The sequence below is a fragment of the Phoenix dactylifera genome, chromosome 9 (genome assembly GCF_051530095.1).
Source record: "Phoenix dactylifera cultivar Ajwa chromosome 9, Ajwa_hap1_PhDact_Kaust_v1.1, whole genome shotgun sequence".
Classification (NCBI taxonomy): domain Eukaryota; kingdom Viridiplantae; phylum Streptophyta; class Magnoliopsida; order Arecales; family Arecaceae; genus Phoenix; species Phoenix dactylifera.
This window is the reverse complement of record NC_143198.1, coordinates 10,032,826-10,052,500: the sequence shown is the minus strand read 5'-3', so window position 1 is coordinate 10,052,500 and position 19,675 is coordinate 10,032,826. Positions and strand designations below refer to the sequence as shown.

The 19,675-nt window shown below is 37.3% G+C and overlaps 1 protein-coding gene across 2 annotated transcripts; it reads right to left on the bottom strand.

Moving 5' to 3' along the window:
• Positions 1–750: 750 nt before the first annotated feature.
• On the bottom strand, positions 751–19,675 carry LOC103718365 (HNH endonuclease). 2 transcript variants are annotated; one of them, XM_008807152.5, is made up of 7 exons: positions 19,028–19,675; positions 17,952–18,006; positions 17,569–17,598; positions 17,380–17,471; positions 14,955–15,036; positions 1,098–1,181; positions 751–990 (listed from the first exon to the last, which is right to left on the bottom strand). In XM_008807152.5, the coding sequence occupies exons 1-7, from the start codon at positions 19,357–19,359 to the stop codon at positions 871–873; spliced, it is 795 nt and encodes a 264-aa protein (XP_008805374.4). In that variant the 5' UTR covers positions 19,360–19,675; the 3' UTR covers positions 751–870. The 2 variants fall into 2 exon arrangements, with proteins under 2 accessions (XP_008805374.4, XP_008805373.4); XM_008807151.5 differs by having other exon boundaries at positions 17,569–17,643; positions 19,028–19,670.

Below are 19,675 nucleotides of genomic sequence, written 5' to 3'. Positions count from 1 at the left end.
GACAAATTGTTTCTTTCTTCATTGTCTTGTAAGATAAATCCCCCTGAGCTTGGGGACATGCAACAACATTCTGGCCTACAAAGTCCCGAAGGCAAGATTACTCCAAATTGATGTTCCTGGATTCGAATTAGGGCATAAGAGGGCAGAAACTTTTTTTTCTTCTTTCTTTGTTTTTGTTTCTTTTTCTTTGAGTAGATTTGAAGCAATGGCAGAAATTTGCACAATCTATTTGATCTTTTTTCCATTATTTTGACATAATGCCACTGTTTTCAGATTTCATCAGAAACCCTATCTGTCACTTCCAGCAATTCAATCATAAAACCTTCAGGTTAAATAAAAAATGCTGCCGCCTGACCTGAGATTTATCTGTTTATGTAAATGAGATGCATTTGTCTTTATATTCAGATAACTGACACATTATGTGATTTAACCCTGATAAAAGACAAGCTTTCAAATGAGTTTTGGAAGGGTGGGCAGGCCAGGTGGTTGGTGGCAGGAAGAAAACTAGAAATTATTTCATGATCAGCTGCTAAATGAATAACGAATAACCATAACAATCGACCATATTTGCACCATCAGAAATTAATATTCCCTTGCTGGCTTGAGCTGATGGTTGGATTGCTTCGGACGATTAATTTTGTTTAAGAAATATAACCGAGATTGCCTGTGACAGTGTGACTATTTAATAGGATGGTGAATGAAAGTTAGAACATCAGCTATAGACAGATGAGTAGGGTGTCGAGAATACAATGAGGTGTAAAAGACCTAATATTATAGGAATGGATTTCTGGTGTACAATTTAGCAACAGAGTGGCACCCACAGAGAGCCGGGAGCTACTTATTGAGCAGTGGAAATAACTAATATCATGATTAGGGACTTGGCTTTGATAGGTATTGTAGCCACTCTTCAGGCACCCCTTTTCTCATCTTCAGCATTTTCGCAACGCCTGATGTTAAGGGGATGGTGAGTATGTCGTAGTCTTTGGGGACCTGCCATAGCAATTGAGGAGTAAATTGTTTCCAATCAGTTAGAAGATATCTACGAAAGTTTGTTTTCTCAGGAGACACCATGATGGAAGTGAATTGTTAGCTCAGACCTTTGGGATCTTGATCAACTTCATATTTGCTTCCTCAAGAGTTTTCTGACCCTTCCTTGAGTTGCATCTTGCACATGCCGTAACCTGAGAGTGAAAAGAGTTCAAACAAAGCATAAGAAATAAACATTTTTATACTAACATGATGACCATAGCATTTAAACTCTTAATAATCAGAATTGGACAGTGCAATTTAGATGATATCCTAGGTGATGTCTTTGAATCATAATCTAATGCTCATCAAGTGGTTTATGTACGAAACTAACTATTTGAGTCAGCATTATATGCATGTGAATCAGCTGTAACATGCATTTTAGATGGGGTAGGATTCAACACGAGTCAGATTGTATGTTCAAATAAACCATGTGATTGGACTTTGTGTTCTATGCCATGGACGATGTCTTTTTTCTTTTTTAGTAGAACTGATTCTTTTATGAAGTTACACATGGTCTACTATTAAAATATCTTTTCTAGCCTTCAGAAACATATAAACATTTTGTTATGCTTTAAGCTCCTCAGACCAACAACAGAGAGTTGAAGCTTGTAAGTTTGAAACCTAGAGTGAAATATGTAATATTTAAAGATGTTGGAAAGGACTCCTTTTGGATTTTTCCTACATGATATGGTTTCAGGGGACTATGTTCTCTCAATTTTAAGCAATTGCACTAATATCAAGTTGAAATTTTCTATTGATTATGCTTTTAATTCATTTGAACACCCATGCCCTAAACTACTAAATTTATCTTCATAAAGTCTGAAAGAGTTATTGGTCATTTCTATTTGAGTAAAGTGATTGGTGGAGATGCTGGAGCATGATTTCTCAAGATTCCTGAACCTTCATTTTTATGTTTTTTTCTTAGTCTCAACCTGATCTCTTGGCATATGTAAAGTATTATAATCTATATTGTCTGTGAGCTTGTAGCTCAGGGCTACATACTCTCCTTAAAAGCAAGAGGTTGGGGGTTAGCAAACTGCGAGATGTTATTCCTCAAGTATTTCAGCCCACATTTAAATCCTGGTTCTGCGAGCATTAGGCTCGCTTAGTTTGCCCAGGTACCTAGGCTGAGGCCTCGAAGGGGTGGGGTGGCTTCAGCCTCCTCTATCTTAGAAAAACAAATATTACAATTTATGATGCAAATAGGTCTTTCCAAAATTAAAATTGAGTAAACATTCCCAAATTTATTTGTAAACGTATTAAATATACATCATAGCACATGCACGTTTAGCATGTTAGTATACTTCATCCTTTGTGTGCATCATTACATGGACTACATAATATATAAAATCTATATCCGGAATATATACATGTATTTTTAATGTGATCTCGCTAATGGAGTGATAGTCATCCGTAACTGGAAATCCTGGATTTGGGCCTAAAGAAGATAATGCAATCACTCCAACATGTGATCTTTTAGATGGGATAGGCATCCAGCACCCTTAGTTGTCATTCAGTAATACCCTTGATTCAACCCAAATCAAATTGCATGTTCAAAATTCAAATAAATCATTTGACTGGACTTTATGTGCTCATGGACTCTTTTTTCTGTTTTAGTAGAACTGATTCTTTTTATGAAGTTACACATCATCTACTGTTACAATTTCTCTTCTAGCTTTTAGAAACATATAAACATCTTGTTCTGCTTTAAGCTACTCAGACTAATAATAGAGAGTTGAGGCTCGTAAGTTTAAAACCTCGAGTGAAATATGTAATCTTTAGAGATGTTGGAAAGAACTCATTTTGGATTTTTCCTACATGACACGGTTTCAAAGGATCATGTTCTCTCAATTTTAGCAATTGCACTAATATCAAGTTGAATTTTCTATTGATTAATTCTTTTAATTCATTTGACTATTTATGAACTAAACCGAGGTACGCCATATCGGACCGTATAGGGCATGCCATACCGTACCGGTTCAGTATTGGTACCTAGTATGGATAGTATACCGACACTTGGTACGCTAAAAAAAATTCTGTATCGTACCGTACCGACACTATACTAATGTGGCACCAGTACAAGGTTTAGTACTGAGATGGCGAACCTTGTCCTAAACTACTAAATTTATCTTCATACAAGTCATTAAGGGTTTTTGGTCATTTTTTTTGAGTAAAGTAATCAGTGGAGATGCTGGAGTGTGATTTCTCAAGATTATTGGCCCTAGTTTTATATTTTTTTCTTAGTCTCAACCTTACCTCTCAGCATATGTAAAGTATTATAATCTATATTTTTTGATATGGTGAATATTCGTCAACCTGACCGAGGTGTCTGGCCTTGGTCTTTTCCAAAGTGTTTTACCTCAGTAATAGCCGAAGTGCAAGTTTGGTCCAAGTAATTGGAAAATGCTACGTGTCTCATTAAAGACTATTTAAGGGTAGATAATGCCCATCAAGAATGCAGCCACGATCCCATGTAGTTATGTGAGCTGGGCTATTATCGCACGACTAAAACAGTTACTATCGTGCGTGACATGGAAAGCTGTCACCGCGTAGTTATTGCTTATCATGGAGAGTTGTTATCGTGGAGTTATTGCACGCTCCATTACTCTTGGTAACGTACACTGATACCATCCTCTATATAGGAAGAACCGGAGGACCCTCAGATAAGTCATTCTTTTTACTCTAATCTCTCTTTCACTCATGGTATGCTGTATCGGCCCGTATCGAGCAGTACAAGGTGTACCATACCATACCGGTTTGGTACCGATATCCGATATGGGCGACGTACTGATATTCGGTACGCAAAAAATTTTCGTACCGACACTGTGCTAGTGTGGCAGCGGTACAGGGTCCAGTATCGAGACAACAATCCTTGCTTCCAGTGTTTTCTTAAAATTCAACTGACTTGAGCGCTAGAGGGTTGCTTGTCGGACAAACTCTGGCAAGAGGACTTTATTTTTAGGTTGGTCTGAGATCTTGGAAGTTTGATCAGACTTGTCACCAACATCCTACTTGCCGGCGTCCAATATGCCGTTCATCAACCCCAGAATATTTTAGTTCGGAGTGGAGCCGACCTCACTATTTGACTTCAATAATCTGCCGACCTCAACATTCACCTCAAATTCTAATGGCAACATTGTCTATGAGCTTATAGCTCAGCAGTACATACTCTCCTTATAAGCACGAGGTTGGGGGTCTGAAACTTGCAAGGCGTCATCCCTTAAGTATTTTGGTCCACATTTAAGTCCTGGTTCTGCAAGCATTAGGCTTAGTTTGCCTAGGTACCTAGGCTAAGGCCTCGAAGGGTTGGGGTGGCTTTAGCCTCCTCTATCTCATAAAAAAAATATATTCTAATTTATGATTCAAATAGGTCTTTCCAAATCAGAATTGAGTAATCATTCCCAAATTTGTTGGTCAACATATTAAATAAATATCATAGCATACACACATTTAGCATGTTAGTATACTTCATCCTTTGTGTGCATCATTATATGGACTACATAATTCATAAAATCTATATCTGGTACATATACATGTATTTTTAGTGCGATCTCACTCATGGAGTGATAATCTATAGCTGGAAATCTTGGATTTAGGCCTTAAGAAGATAATGCAATCACTCCAACATGTGATCTTGGGATCTTAGTGTTATTTTGATGTTTACAAAGCCATTGAGGCCATATGGAAGTGTTAATATCATTAACTCAATTGATCAAGTATATAAACACTCAAGGAAGAAAGAAGCAATATATTCTCGATACATTCTACACACTTCGATACATTCGTGATACACTCTTCCTATATATTTAAAACAACTCTTAAGAACTCGTCTAAGGACAAATTTATTAGAAGAAGTTGAGGAAAAATCCAAATTTCAGTTTGACACAGTTAAGAGTGAAGTTTCCTTATTAAGGGGCAATTCTGTCTTTTTACTAGCCAAAGAGATGAAACTTTTATATGCCAAGCTTCCTAAATTAATTGCAATATCTTTTATTTGTTTCATGTGCTAAACTAACCTTAAGATGTAGAAAATCAGGATTAGAGTCGACTTCTGATACATTTGGCACGCTATGGCACACTTGGCACACCTCGGCACACTTGGGACAGAGTTGGAGCCGACCCCAGAAGAATTGGAGTCGACCCTGGCACATTCGGCACGCCTGGCACAAGGTTCGAGTGGACCCCAAAAATCAGCACTGAAGCTCGAGTCGACCCCAACAAGTGAACATCAGAAAATTGCTCTCTGAATTCTCTGTCAGAGCCGACCCCAAGAAAGATAGAGTTGACCCCAGCCATACTCGGGTCAACCCCAACAAAGCTCGAGTCGACCCCAGCTTGGAACGTCAGAAAACTGCTTTCTGGAATTCCCTGTCAGAGTCGACCCTAGCCAAGCTCGAGTCGACCCCACTGAAGCTTGAGTCGACTCCAAGAAAAGTCGAGCTGACCCCAGCTTGAAACGTCAAAAAACTACTCTGGAATTTCTTGTCAGAGTCGACCCCAGCCAACCTCAAGTCGACCCCACTGAAGCTCGAGTCGACCACAAAAATATTTGAGTCGACCCCAGCCTGTGGCACAGTAGCTCGAGCCGACTCTAGCAAAATTCAAGTCGACCCGAGCACAACTGACAGCATAACGGCTAGTTCTGCAGAAGTACATTTTAAGGCTCCAACGGCTAGTAGCAGTTAGTTTCTCCATTCCAACAGCTAGGAAGTGACTAATAGAGGTTGGAGAGGTATTTAAGAGCCGCTATTCACTAGAGGAAAGGATCTTTTGCAAAATCAAAAGTGAGCATTCAAAAGAAAAGAAAATTCTAGTGTTTTACATTCATTGCTTCATTCAAAATTTTGAAAGGTGGTTGAGTAGTTTTCAAGTGTCTTCAAGAGCTCCACCAACCCCTTGAGGAGGAAAACAATCTTGACAAAGAAGAGAAGAGCAATCTACAAAGTGATAAATATTTTCTTATCTCTTCTTTGAGTGCACACTTGTTTTATTTGCTCATTTAGGAGCTTTAAACCTCTTATCTTTTATTCGTTGTAAGGTTTGTTGGTGAGCTCGTAAAACCAACGGTGTAGGTTGTTGGTGAGCCCGTAAAACCAACGGTTAAATTTAATTGGTGATCCCGCAAAACCAATTGTAGGATTTTTGGATTATGAGACAATCTAACTGTAATCCGAGGGATTATAGTGAATTTCCAAGGAGACGCTTGGAGAGTGGACGTAGGTGCCTTGAAGTGCACCGAACCACTATACTTCTTTTGTGTTTGTATTGTGTTTGTTTTGCTTCCACTGCATTTATATAATTAAAACAAGTCAAACTACTAATCCATCTATAAGTAAAATTTAAAGTCCTAAAATTTAGAAAACCTAATTCACCCCCCTCTCTTGGGTTGTTATCTTGGGCAACAAGTGGTATCAGAGCAGGTGCTCAACTCAAATTGGTAGCTCTCTATCCAAGGGACAATCAACAAATCGGCCACCTCTATTCAATGGCATGAATTATACCTATTGGAAAGCACGAATGAGAATCTTTATACAAGCACTAGACTATGATATATGGAGAATCATAGTTGAAGGACCACACACACCCACCGTTAGTATAGATGGCATGGTCATCCCTAAGTCAGAAAAGGATCGGGATGACAATGATAAAAGGATGGCTCAACTTAATGCCAAAACCATGAATGTCCTTTATTGCTCACTTGATGCAAATGAATTTAATAGGATCTCAACATGTAATTCCGCTAAAGATATTTGGGATAGATTACAAGTTACACATGAAGGCACAGATTAAGTTAAGAAATCTAAGATAAATATGCTTGGACACAAGTATGAACTATTTAAAATGGAATCTTTTAAAAATATAACTGAAATATTTACAAGATTCACTGACATAATAAATGGTCTCAAAAGCTTAGGCAAATTTTATTCTAACCCTGAATTGGTACGCAAAATTCTCAGATCTCTACCGCGTATGTAGGAGGCCAAGGTAACTGCAATTCAAGAGGCTAAGGACCTCAATATATTTTAGTTAAAAGAACTTCTAGGGTCACTCATGACACATAAGTTGACTATGAAGCAAAATTCTGAAGAAGAGGTTAAGAAAAGGAAGACCATTGCATTGAAATCTACAATTCCTAAAGAAAATAGTGAGTCGGATGATTCTGATGAGAAAGAGGGGTATGACGAAGAGGAAGTAGCGATGTTTGCCAAGAAATTCAGAAAGTTTATGAGGAGGAAGAAAGAGTTCAACAAAAGGAAGCCTTTCTTCAAAAGCAGCTCTAGCAAAAAAAAAGGAAAGGATAAAGAAAAGGAAAGAGATGTACCCATTTGTTATGAATGCAATAAGCCCGGATATTTCAAAATAGATTGTCCACAATCAAAATGGGTGCCGAAGAAATTGAAGAAGAAAGCTCTCATGGCTGATTGAAGTAAAAGTGAGGGATCAAGCTCAGAAGAGGAAGATCAACCACACACAGCTCAAATGTGCTTCATGGCAAATGATGATAAGGTAGATGCTGAACTTGAATGTGATTTTACTGTAGATGAATTACATGATGCTTTTCTAGACCTAATGGAAGAACACAAAAAGCTTATTCACAAAAACAAAATCTTAAAAAATAAAAACCAGATACTAATAGAAGAAAAAGTAAAACTATCTAATGATCATAAAATACTAAGTAAGAAATTAACTAATGAAACTAAAATTTTAATTAAAGAGAACATTGAACTGAAAAGGGATATTGAAAAATATAAATCCTTAGTAGATAGATTCACACTTAGCTCAAATAAGTTAAATATGATTCTAGATAGTCAAAGAGCCATTTATGACAAAGCCGGATTAGGATATAGAACAAATAGAAAACAAAAATATCTAAAGAACTTATTTGTAAAATCCAAGAATGAAAACATAACTTGTTATTGTTGTAACAAAATAGGACATAAAGCTTATGAGTGTGATTTCAGAAAATTTAACTATAATAACAAGTCAAATGAACAGGGTAAACAAAGATTTAAAAAAATTTGGGTTCCAAAAGGAACCATAACTACTAACCCTAAAGGACCCAACATAGCTTGGGTACCTAAAATGGATCCTTGATTTTGCTTGCAGGTGTGTCTTACAACCAATGAGAAGAATCGACTATGGTATCTAGATAGTGGTTGTTCAAGACACATAACAGATGATATGGATCAATTCATCACCGTGGAATCCAAAGATGGTGGAGTGGTAACGTTTGGTGGCAATAGCAAAGGTCACATTATTGGGAAGGGTAAAATCTGAATCACTTTATCTACTTTTATAGATAACGTCTTGTTAGTTAATGGTTTAAAACATAATTTGCTTAGCATTAGTCAATTTTGTAATAAAGGCTTTAAAGTTTCTTTCGAATCTTCGGTATGCATAATTGTCCTATCCTTTAACTTGTCCCCCTGTTGTTGCTTGACTTGGGCCGGACATCCCCAAATCTTAAGATAACCAAGACTCGGCTTCTTACCATGTCATATCTCAATGGTGTAGTAAGAACAGACTTAGAGGGAACTCTACTCAATATGTAAATTGCTGAAAGTAGGGCATCTTCCCAAAGAAATAAGAATAAATCAGTGAAGCTCATCATGGACCTGACCATATTCAATAAGGTCCGATTCTTCCTCTCTGACACCCAGTTGAGCTGAGGTGTATCAGGAGGAGTCCATTATGAAACTATACCATTCTCCTTGAGATAATCACGGAACTCTCCACTAATGTATTCACCTCCTCAATCCGATCGAAGAACTTTAATGAGGGCTTATGTTTCTTTTTCTACTTCATATATGACCTCTTTGAACTTTTCAAAAGCTTCAGATTTGTGTCCAATACACATATCCATACCATGACTAATCATTGGTAAATGAAGTAAAAATTACGACTTCTAGCCTGCACATCAAATGGGCCACAGTAAGTATCTCAGTGGACCTCCTCCGTGTTCTACAAAGGATAATTTGGCCATCTTTCTTTGAAGGCGGGATTCACAAATCGAATATGATTAGGAAGTCAATGAGCCCAAAAGCCATGTTTCTCCAATTTGTTTATTCTGTCTTCTCCTATATGGCCAAGCCTGAAGTGCCACAAATACTTTTGATTTATCTCATTTATGGATCTATTGGATCCTATGGTACTTACTGTTTGCTTAAATACATTTACAGATACATCCATATGTATGTGATAGAGACTGTCAATCATAAAACCACGTGCAACCAATTTATTTTTCAAATAAATGGAACAATAGTCTTACAAATATTTTACTGTGCTAAACAAGATACAGAAATCAAATTTCTGCTAGCATTAGGTAACAGTTCCTAAGTATCCTTTTAATAATGAGCATATTTAACATACTTTCTGAAGATCTGTCACCCTTCTTGCTCTTTATGTTTCCCATATATGTAGGACAGTTTCTCTTCCAATGGCCGTCCATGATGCAATGAAAACCTTTTCTCTTGCAATCGGCCTTTTTCTTGGAACTTCCTTACTTGGCCTTTTCTCGATCTTCTGCTTCTTTGCAGGCTTTTCTTCTTCCAAGTAGACTCTCTCTTGGAAGTAGAAGCCAACTCGACAGCAAGAATGATACCCCTTGAACTCTTTAAGGTCCCTAAGGTAGTTACCAATTTATTTAACAATTCTATTTTGGTGCATACAATCTTGTTCATATAGTAGTTTACTATAAACTGTTCATATGAAGCTGAAAGGGATTGTAGGATCAAATTCGTTTGCAATTCCTTGTGCATGGTCAGGTCGAGCTTCTCAAGCTCCTCTAAGTCCTTTATTATGGTCAAACCATGATCATGGACAGACTGCCCTTCCCACATCTTGGCCTTGAAGAGCCTTTTGGACACTTCAAACCGTGCTGTGCGACTTTGATCACCATACAACTCTTGCAGGTGATTTAATATTTTTCTGGCAGTCTTCATGTTCTCATGCTGGCATTAAAGCTTATTGGACATGGATGCCATTATGTAGCACCTAACTTTATTGTCATCGTGTCCACTCGTCATGCGTCTTACACTGATCGGTGATCGGATGGATTAGCAACTGGGAATTTTATGGTCTAGCACATATTCTAATTTCTCACAATTCAAAACTATTTTGACATGGCAGAGCCAGTTTTTATAATTGGGTTTGGTCAAACGGTTGTTCTCTAGGATATGAGTTAAGAGTTTAGAAGCTGACTTTATAATACTCAAAGAGTAAAAAATCTAATTAAAATTTTGTACTTGAACTCTATTTATTTTAGGAACTTTTAAAACAAACATTTTCCACTATTTTCTCGAATCTCTTACACTCCTCTGGTAGAAAAACGGAAATATGCGACTCTAGATTTCAAGTGGGGTGCTACAGTCCCACCAATTTACATGCTACCTCACCTAACAGTTATTGGCGACACATAAACGATGAGTGTACAACTCTTATATAATGCTTCTCAAGCAAGTTGTAGTCAAGTTGGTCTCCAAGTCATAAGGACCTCATCTAACAATTATTGGTTCCGTTCATTGGTTAAGTCAGACCCACCATATTTTTCACAGAAGTAAAGTCGTTATTGGGTCCTCACCTAATAGTTATTGGCGCCCAACCCCACCTTTACCCCCACAACATCTCATGCCAATAGAGAGGTCCGGTTCTCCGATGCAACTTGTCCACTGTATCCAGCCGAGACAAATTAACGCCGGAAAGATCTTAGCAGCTCTACTACGGTGGAAGACCGCTAGACTTAATATTAAGTTTTCAGACTCGTGATTTCAACATTAAGCCATCCATAAAAGATAATTAACCCAATTGGCTAGGTAAGTAGATGGGAGGCTCCCCATGCGAGCACGGTCCTAATTAAGTAACCACCTTTAATACTTTCTCAAAAACCAATTGATCAATTAATCAATAATGGGTTAGCTCAAAGTATCTTTCACTACGACTGAAAGAGGAGATTTAATTTTATTTAGGCCTTGATTATGGTTTACATCTTATGTAAATGACATACTTGTTTAGCCCTTGTTCACATCTTAAGTGAATATGAAACTCTTTTTATATGTTGTGTTTACATCTTAGGTAAATGACATATTTGTTTAGGTTTACATCTTATGTAAATGACAAATTTGTTTAGGTTTTTATTCACATCTCATGTAAATAAAAATATTGGTAGGCATCAATATACATCTCATGCATATATCAATTAATATGCTAATCATAAGCATAAGCAAAAATAAGTATAACCTCAAAGCTGGGGTCGACTCGAGTATCCTTGGAATCGACTCGATTAGACTTTGAATCGACTCGAGTATCCTTGGAGTCGACTCTTTCAGAGAATCCAGAAGTTTTGGGTCATATCACATGCATCTCATGCGTATAATTCAGATCTGAAAATTTTAATTTAAATATGCTACCAACTAAAACTCTAATCATGCAAGACAATTTTAATTATTGCAATCTTATTGTAATTAAAATCAACATGCAAGATCAGAAGAACAAAAATCAGCATGCTGAAATTTCTTAAATCTGAAATTTCAACACGTAGAAATTTCAGCACGCATAAATATTAAAATTTAGATCTAATCTAATCCTAATCAAGTCTATTAATCTTAATCTTAATCCCAAAACCGCGGCTCTGATACCACTGTCGGGTTACCCCCGCACGCATTGCGACGATCGCAGCGGAAATACACGCACGAGGGCGTTCATCACATGAACATCCCAGAGAAGGTAGAATTCAAAAAAATTCTAAGTTCATAAACTCAGAAAGTTATGAATTCAAAGAAAAGATTAAAATTAAAACTTGATTAATTTAAGAACTATAATAAAAGCAATAGTAAAGATTATATCTTTACCTTTGAGCGGGTAGATCTTCACCGCTATCTGATAATCGTGGAAGTCGGGTTTGCTTGAAGCTGCACAAGTATTCGGCCTCTACGGGTATCCACACGAAGATCTAGATCAATCAACGTTGTGATCTCACCGGGGTGCTAGCTCCCTTGCAAAGATCCCTCTTGATGGTTGGAACCCCTCTAAGCAATCAACTCTTGATTGCTCTTAAGAGGAGGAAGAAGGAGAAGAAAGAAACACTTTCTTTTCTTTCCTTTGCCATAGAAGAAGAAGGAAGAAGGACGAGGAGTCCTTTCCTTGGACCAAGGAGGAGAGAAGAGAGGAAGAGGGCCGTCAACCAAAGGAAGACTCATAGAGGGAGGCCGCCAGCCTCCCTTTTTATTCCCTTTGTTTTAGGCGTGGAGCCTCCTAAAAATTAGGAGAGTTTCCACACCCTAGCCTCAAGAGGAGGGGTGTACGCCCCTCCCTCTTTTTCATCTCATCACGCACAACCCACTTGATCAAATTAAGTAGGGCATGGGGCCTCCAATCATGGGTGCTGAAATCCTCCTCTAAGGAGGATTAGGTGAACCCAATCCTTATCCATAAGAGTCCTAATCTAATTAGGACTCAATTAGATTATGACTCAATCGAACTCTTCAATCTTAATCCAATTAGGAGTCATCTTTATCTATTAGATCAAAATTAATTAGGACTCTAGGAGTGCTAATGCAATTAGGACTCATATAAATTTAGTCCTAATCCAATTAGAACTTTAGAAATCCTACTGCAAGTAGGACTCTAATAATTTGAAGTCCTAATCTAATTAGAACTCTAGGAGTCCTACTCCAAGTAGAACTCTTGAACCTTATCTAATAAGATCGAGCCCAATTAATTAAGTCCAATTGATTCAATTAAATTGTAATCCAATTGTATGTGACCCCATAGGTTCTATTCTGTCAGGCAGTGAGATATATTGCGATCCCTATCATAATATCATTGAAACTCCTTTCAATGGGTTGGAACAATTCCAACTCTTCTCATTCGGATTCATTGATCATCAAGTAAATGCCTTTGAGTCCCACAATCCATCAATGACACCTAGCAGCATATAGTAGCTACCCAGCAGAATGGAATAGATGAACCTCCAGCTACAATTAGCGTATGATACAGTCCCTTTATCGTGGATCTCGACAGGACGGAGGTCATAGATAACTCGTTAAATTCCATCGTCTGTCATATGTCAAGATTTATTCGACTCTAGTTCGAGATTGGAAAACTCTTTTTCCAAAAACTACCTTGGCCAAAGATTTACGAACTCAGTCTCATAAATTATATAGGATCTCTCCTAATCTATTAAGGTCGATAGATTCCATTTAGATGCACCCTTACTCCTACAATGAACCTACTGAAGCCAATCTGCACCATAAGGACCCAGATGGATAGAGCCCATGTTTATGTGCTCGTCAAACTACAGCAATCTCACTGTGAATAGCCGAAGCATCGCAGGTCAAATGACCAGTCATACAACTGTAGCATTAAATAAGTCACTGACGAGTAGATAGACATCCAAGTAACTACTTGCCATGGTCACGCTCAGTATACTTGTTCTCTAACAAGCACTTGCACAATTACTTCAGTGTTCCCCACACTGTGGACTCAAGACTTGTCCATCAAAGAAAGTGATTTATGCACTAATCTTAGCAGATCGATCACCGTCCTCGTGATGATCCATCGATTAGGAGCAATTCAGGAATTAATCACTAATAACACATGCCTCAAATTTTCAACTCTTGAGAATATGCGTCATCTCATTAATTCCTTGGACGATTCATGGACACATAAGAACATGAATGAAAAGAATGCCCAATTTAATAAATTCATAATTAGGTCAAGTACAAATTTATGTTCTAGAACAAAATAATGCGTCAGCCATATTGGCTTCTAGGGCAGACTTCTAACACAAAATAGTTATCCAACATTCTAATACACTCCTTTAGGTAATCAATATGCAATTTCTAAAAGAAAGGGAGAAAGAGACTTAGGAGGATAAGGAAGACTTAATGGATGAAAGAAATGGCTTGATGAGGAAGAGGATGGAAGGAGAGGCTTGACGAGAAAAAAAGAAAAAGCGGATGGTCTTTCTTCGCAGATGGTCTCTCTTGGCGTGTGCAATTTTTTTTCCTTTTTTGTCTTTTTTTTAAAATTAGAGGACTAGCGGACTAAGTTAGCAGGAATCCTCTTGTCCCTATTTGACTTTTGGATTTTCTCTTTAAGATAGATGCAAGAGAAAACATGTTAAAAAAAAGTCCCGCCACATGTTTCTTTCTATTGTGCCCGTCCCATATGATTTTTGTTCCTTCTCCCTCGAGCATACAGTCTCTCTGGCCTATCTTTCCAAATCCCATAGGATTTTCTCAAGAAAGGGCCTTAAGAGAATGAATTTCATAATGGGATAAATTTCCCAAATTAGCACTATTTTATAAAATTATCGTATATAGAAAAAGTGCTTGCCGTGTTGCACAAGGAAAACCTAATGATTACAAATGTTTCAAGCTTATATAAGTCAACAAAATAGCATACTTGATCTTAAGATTCTATACTATGCATTGCTATATATCAAGCATGAAACCAGTTTATCTAGTTAGTAGAACATTAAATCCAGAATATTTATGTTTGATTTTAACACAACGAAACTGACAATTCAGTTCTGATGGGATAGATTTCTTTATATGCCCACATTTGTATTTAAAGATTTTTTCCAGGTTTTACGAATAACATTAATTTTTACCACATTATCTTATCTACTTCCAGAAACATATGTATAATGAAAATATAATGTACTATGCCTACCAAAAATATATATATAATGTACTATCTAGTGTTCAAAGTTAACATCCGATTACAAGGTATTGACCATTTGAAAAAATTCCCATCTGTTGTTCAAGGAAAATCACATGCTTTTTGAGTACAGTAGGAATACATCAGTCAATCAGAATAAATCAATAAATACCTTGAAGGGTTATCTAAAAAATAAGCACATTATACCTAAATTAAATGATTTAGCAATCGTTAAATCCGGGCAATTGCAATTAGCAACATACCAGATTTTCCCATTTCCATTCACCACCTCGTGAAATTGGTAAAACATGGTCAATAGTCAAATTCGCACGAGAAGAACAATATCTGTTAACAACAACAGGCATTTGTTAGTTTGAGTGACAGACCCTGACCTTATGGGTTGCCTTTTATTTTTCAAACAATGGTCCATCTTAGGTATTTTTTATCTAAAGGAAAAGATAAGGAGTTAACTCAAATTCTAAAGCTTTTAAAAGGATCTTGATCGTCACTGTCTTAAGCAAAACAAAGCAGATCTAATTACAAAACACCAACAGTAATATTAGACACAAAACTCAAAAAACCTTATCAGCAGAAAAAAGAAATGTTAACAAAGCAAGTACATCGGAGACCCTAGGTGTTTATCCTGTTTAAAGAGACAAATTATAACTAGAATTCCCATTAACATAGATCAAGATACTGAGTTTAAGTACTAGTTCAGGTATTAATAGCCAACTCCATACAGATAGTGCTAGGCTTGTTGGTTAGCGCTATAACTGAGGGGTTAAGCTTTTGAAATAGTAGACATTAGCAGAGTAAAAGAAGAGCAAGAAGAAACTATATCAGGATATGGTTGTCAGTGCCTGCCAAGCTTTGAACAAATAGATAAAAATATAGATGAATGTTACATGCTTCTTTTGAACATCTTCATTTGACTACTAATGAACAAAAGTTTTTCAAAAATCAGCGTCTTCAACCAAACTCATGTAATATGATGATGACCGTATGCTGTGGCAGCGTGCCACATCTGGCTACAATTTACTGCTTTTGCGTTTCCCATATCACCAGATTTTCCCCATAGATATACGGTATCCAAAAGTTGGGACTCTATCAAAAGTTATGTCAAGAAAGGGCTAGTTTTACTTTGATCGCATTAAAAAATCTTCCTACAATTCATCCAAAATTTCATGAAGTATCAGAAGAATCTTCACTCCTGTAGCTAGATTATTGGCTTCTTCTCTTATTTGTATTTGTTATACTTTTTTCTTTGCAATGGTATTATATAAATTTAGCTGTCCTGGATGCAACAACTGCATATTTTTACAACAAATTCTCCTCATAACAAATATTTAACCAAGAGTGTCAATGCTGATACATTCTGTAGGTTTGGATCTTCTTGTTCCTTGAACAAAAAAAGGTGCAATACAAATAATGATACTATGCTAAACTGCTCCTAACAATAATTCTCCTTTTGGCAGCCACATCCTTAATAACATCAGAAGGATCGGAAAATATCTCCCTGGGAAAATGGAGATTCATGTGACATTTTCATAAATAAGAAACTTGGGAAGTTATACTGTAATGTTGTCACTACTCCCTTATTGTCAAAAAAGTGATGCTCTTCATCAATTATTTAATCTTTATAAAAAAAGGCTTGTTTTGACATGAACAGCACCAACATGTTTATGATCATCAATATTATGAATCCTCAACTTTGCAATCATATATTCCTTTCATGTTGCTGCCAGATCTCTTAAAATTTCTTTCTCCTACAAAGGCTACAATCAAGGCTGGCAATATTGGGATCTCAGTTGCAAAATACAACTCTAATACAATACAAAGCATCAGAAATCCTAATTTCCTTATATAAATATGTTCACATCACCATATACCTCAACATGGTTGGTGCATGTCTGCCTTAATCCAATCCATGCATCAGCAATGATACCACATCATGGAAGGAGAAGATCTTCGAAGGTGAACCTTGGCACAATAGTAAGGTTGCTCTATTGTGACCTAATTGTCATGGATTTGAAACACGGAAACAAACTTTGTACATGCAAGGGTAAGGTTGTGTACGTCTGACCAACCTCAACCCCTATAATGGCAAGAGCCTCGTGCATTGGCCCACCCATTTTTTTATGGTAGAAGAAGATTTCCCCAGCACTACATTAACTACATAACAAACTTAATTAAACAATTTCTTCAAATTTTGGACTGCTTACATGATACTTTTCCGATGCAAATTAATAATCCCTTAAGCATGACGACAAACTTCTTATGCACGAATTTCCAAGTCAATTGAGGAAAACTATTAGAGAAACTTTCCTCCTCAGTCAAGCCTGCTCCTTTTTCGGGTTCTCAACTAGGCCAATAAGGTTGAACCATCATCCATGTGACCCTAGGCATGAACAATATCATATTGGATGCCAATGCCTTATAATTGCTGGATTCACATGAAGGATGGATGAGATATGTAAAGTCTATGTCATGTAAAATGTGTCATTCCTTTTCAGATGAACTTCCCAAGTTAAATAGAACCCAATCCCCTTATAATACCTACAAGTGTCCTCCAAATTAGCTTTATCAGAAAAAATCAAGCACCTTTAAATTGCGTGATTTGGGAATTTGGCTACATGATGAAGCACAGTTGCAGGTCTCTATTTACCAGTGTGTCAAAGAAGCACTTACTGACAAGAGTAAGAATCCCTATAAAAAATGCTTTTACGACTAAGGTTATGTTTGATTCTTCTTCTCTTGACAACCTGCAGCAAATTTGGGACCTGTAAAGAGGAAAAACAAAAACAGCACACTATGAAGTTGAGAAGAAAAATTATATATGACCACTTCTTAATGGTTATTGGAAGGAAGATTGCATACCCTCAAGACTGCAGGAATGTAGAAGGACCCCTGAGGAGAAGAAACTGTCTGATCATAATATTCTAAAACATCAGCCTGTGAATTGAAACAAGGGATGTTTTTTATAAACTTGTCTCTTTCTTTCTTTTCTTTCCTATTTTTTTTTCTTTTGATAAAAGGATGTTTAAGAAGATAACCGCATGTAAAACACATAAAGGAAGAAAGATGGAAAGATCTGATTTAGAGGCAGATTTATATCATTAAAAATTGTTTTTGCTGGTAAGATGTTAAAAGAATTCACCACAGCACAGCTGGACATTGAGCTCAAAGTTGGGCATCATAAAGGTTCTATCTTCATACTTCAAGCAGCAATATAAACAATGATTACTTGCAAGTCAATCTACCTTCTCCATAAATTCCAGACAGATCGCACGCTTCCAGCAAACAACATTGATAGGCCTAGAAAGTAAGATTACAGTTAGATCCAAATGCCAACTAAACATGCACCTTAGCGGCTATCTGTTATCATTTCTAACCAATTAAGTAATTGGAAAATACTCTTAACAAATAAATGATCAGCAGTGCAAGGACTTTGGTACAACAATATGAACTTTCGAAACAACCATGTATACTACATGCTGCAAATGACAGCTGCTAAAAGATGGTAGGACAATAAATGTAGGTATGATCTGAGAAAAATGAAAAATGTGAAAATAGAAAAAATGAAAACATTGTCACAAGAAAGTGAAAAAACACTGATAAGCTGTCTAAACGGAGCATGATGTCTCTCACTTACAAGGATCCTGTACATTCCATTTCATATGGGACTTAAGTGGAAGCATATTTTAATCATATATTTCTCCTACTTTACAACAAGTTCTAACTGTTTCTGTACTCATAAGATTATTATTTTTTCCGAAGTGAAGGGTTCTGAATTGGAATCAGCATTCAGAAATTGGTTCGTATTCTCTAAGCAATCTGCTGCAGTTTCATGAAATTGATTTATCATCACATTCCTTGTTTCTTTAGCTTCCCAGTTAACACTTAACAGTGGAAATTATTTGCTGGCAATGCCCATGATCTACCCTCAGATGTTGGTCTTCCTAGATCCGACTCCTCCTGCTTGTGGTACGCCTTTTCTAAAATTATTCCACGTTTTCGTGTTACTAATATGACAATAAAGACAATTCTCATTCCAGAAGACCTGTTCTCGGATATGGAATTAATGATCAGGAGGATGAAGCCCAATTTTCTTGCTTGATAAAAATGTAATAAATGACAGAGCAAAAGCAGACCTCAAAAATTACATGACGAAAATGAATCCAAGAATCAGTTAAGAATATGTATATGTATATGTTAAGAAATAGAAAGGATGGATCCTATGAACAAGAAGTCAAGAAAAAACAAGAATTGGAAAGTTTTTTCACCTCAGATTCAATACTTTGGCAAGTTTATTTCTTTTCAAGAATTGGTTACTGACCTATAAGAGATATCTAACACCAATCCTCTGAAATAGGATAGCTCATCCCTCACAAACTCCTCCCCCTCCTCCTCCTCCTCCTCATCATCATCATCATCACCACCATTCAAACACTTCTCAGCCTTGAAGCTGCTGGACTTCTTATTCCCCAGAGACCAAACCCTGCCAGGCCTAAGGGACTTCACCCCTCTGCTCCACCTGTGGATCCCAAGAGGCCTCTCAAGTCCCCCACCAACCCTGAACCTGACCGAGTCTCTCAGTTCGCACCAAAAAGCGGCACTGTCTCCCTTGAAGAGCAGCCTGAGGTTCCCCTGGGCTGTGAACTTGGCCATGGGGTCTTCTCTCTCACTTCCTGGTGGCTTGAACCAAGTAAATATTAAGATCTTTTTCCTTTATCCTACGGGCTAAGTTCTTATTTGGGAAGGAGTCTGGCTTCTGGGGCTTCCAAGGGGTTGTCTGTGGGAGACTGCTTGAGGTTGAGTGTTAGACTTGATGGAGGCTTTCCTCTGGAGCGTGGGAATTGCTGAGGCTTTGCAGCCACATGTTCATCGGGCACAAGGAATATCTCCCTCCAAGACTCCCCTCCGTCCCTCCGTCTCGCGCTCGTGTTGCTACTCGGCAATTCTGAAAAGAGCATTTCGGTTTCTT

Coding starts and splice junctions, on each gene's coding strand:
- LOC103718365 (XM_008807151.5), bottom strand. CDS start 19,359: ATGGCCAAGTTCACAGCCCAGGGGAACCTCAGGCTGCTCTTCAAGGGA. Junction 18,007..19,027: donor GTGTTAGATATCTCTTATAG/GTCAGTAACCAA, acceptor CTTACTTTCTAG/GCCTATCAATGTTGTTTGCT. Junction 17,472..17,568: donor ACATTCCTGCAGTCTTGAGG/GTATGCAATCTT, acceptor TCCTCTTTACAG/GTCCCAAATTTGCTGCAGGT.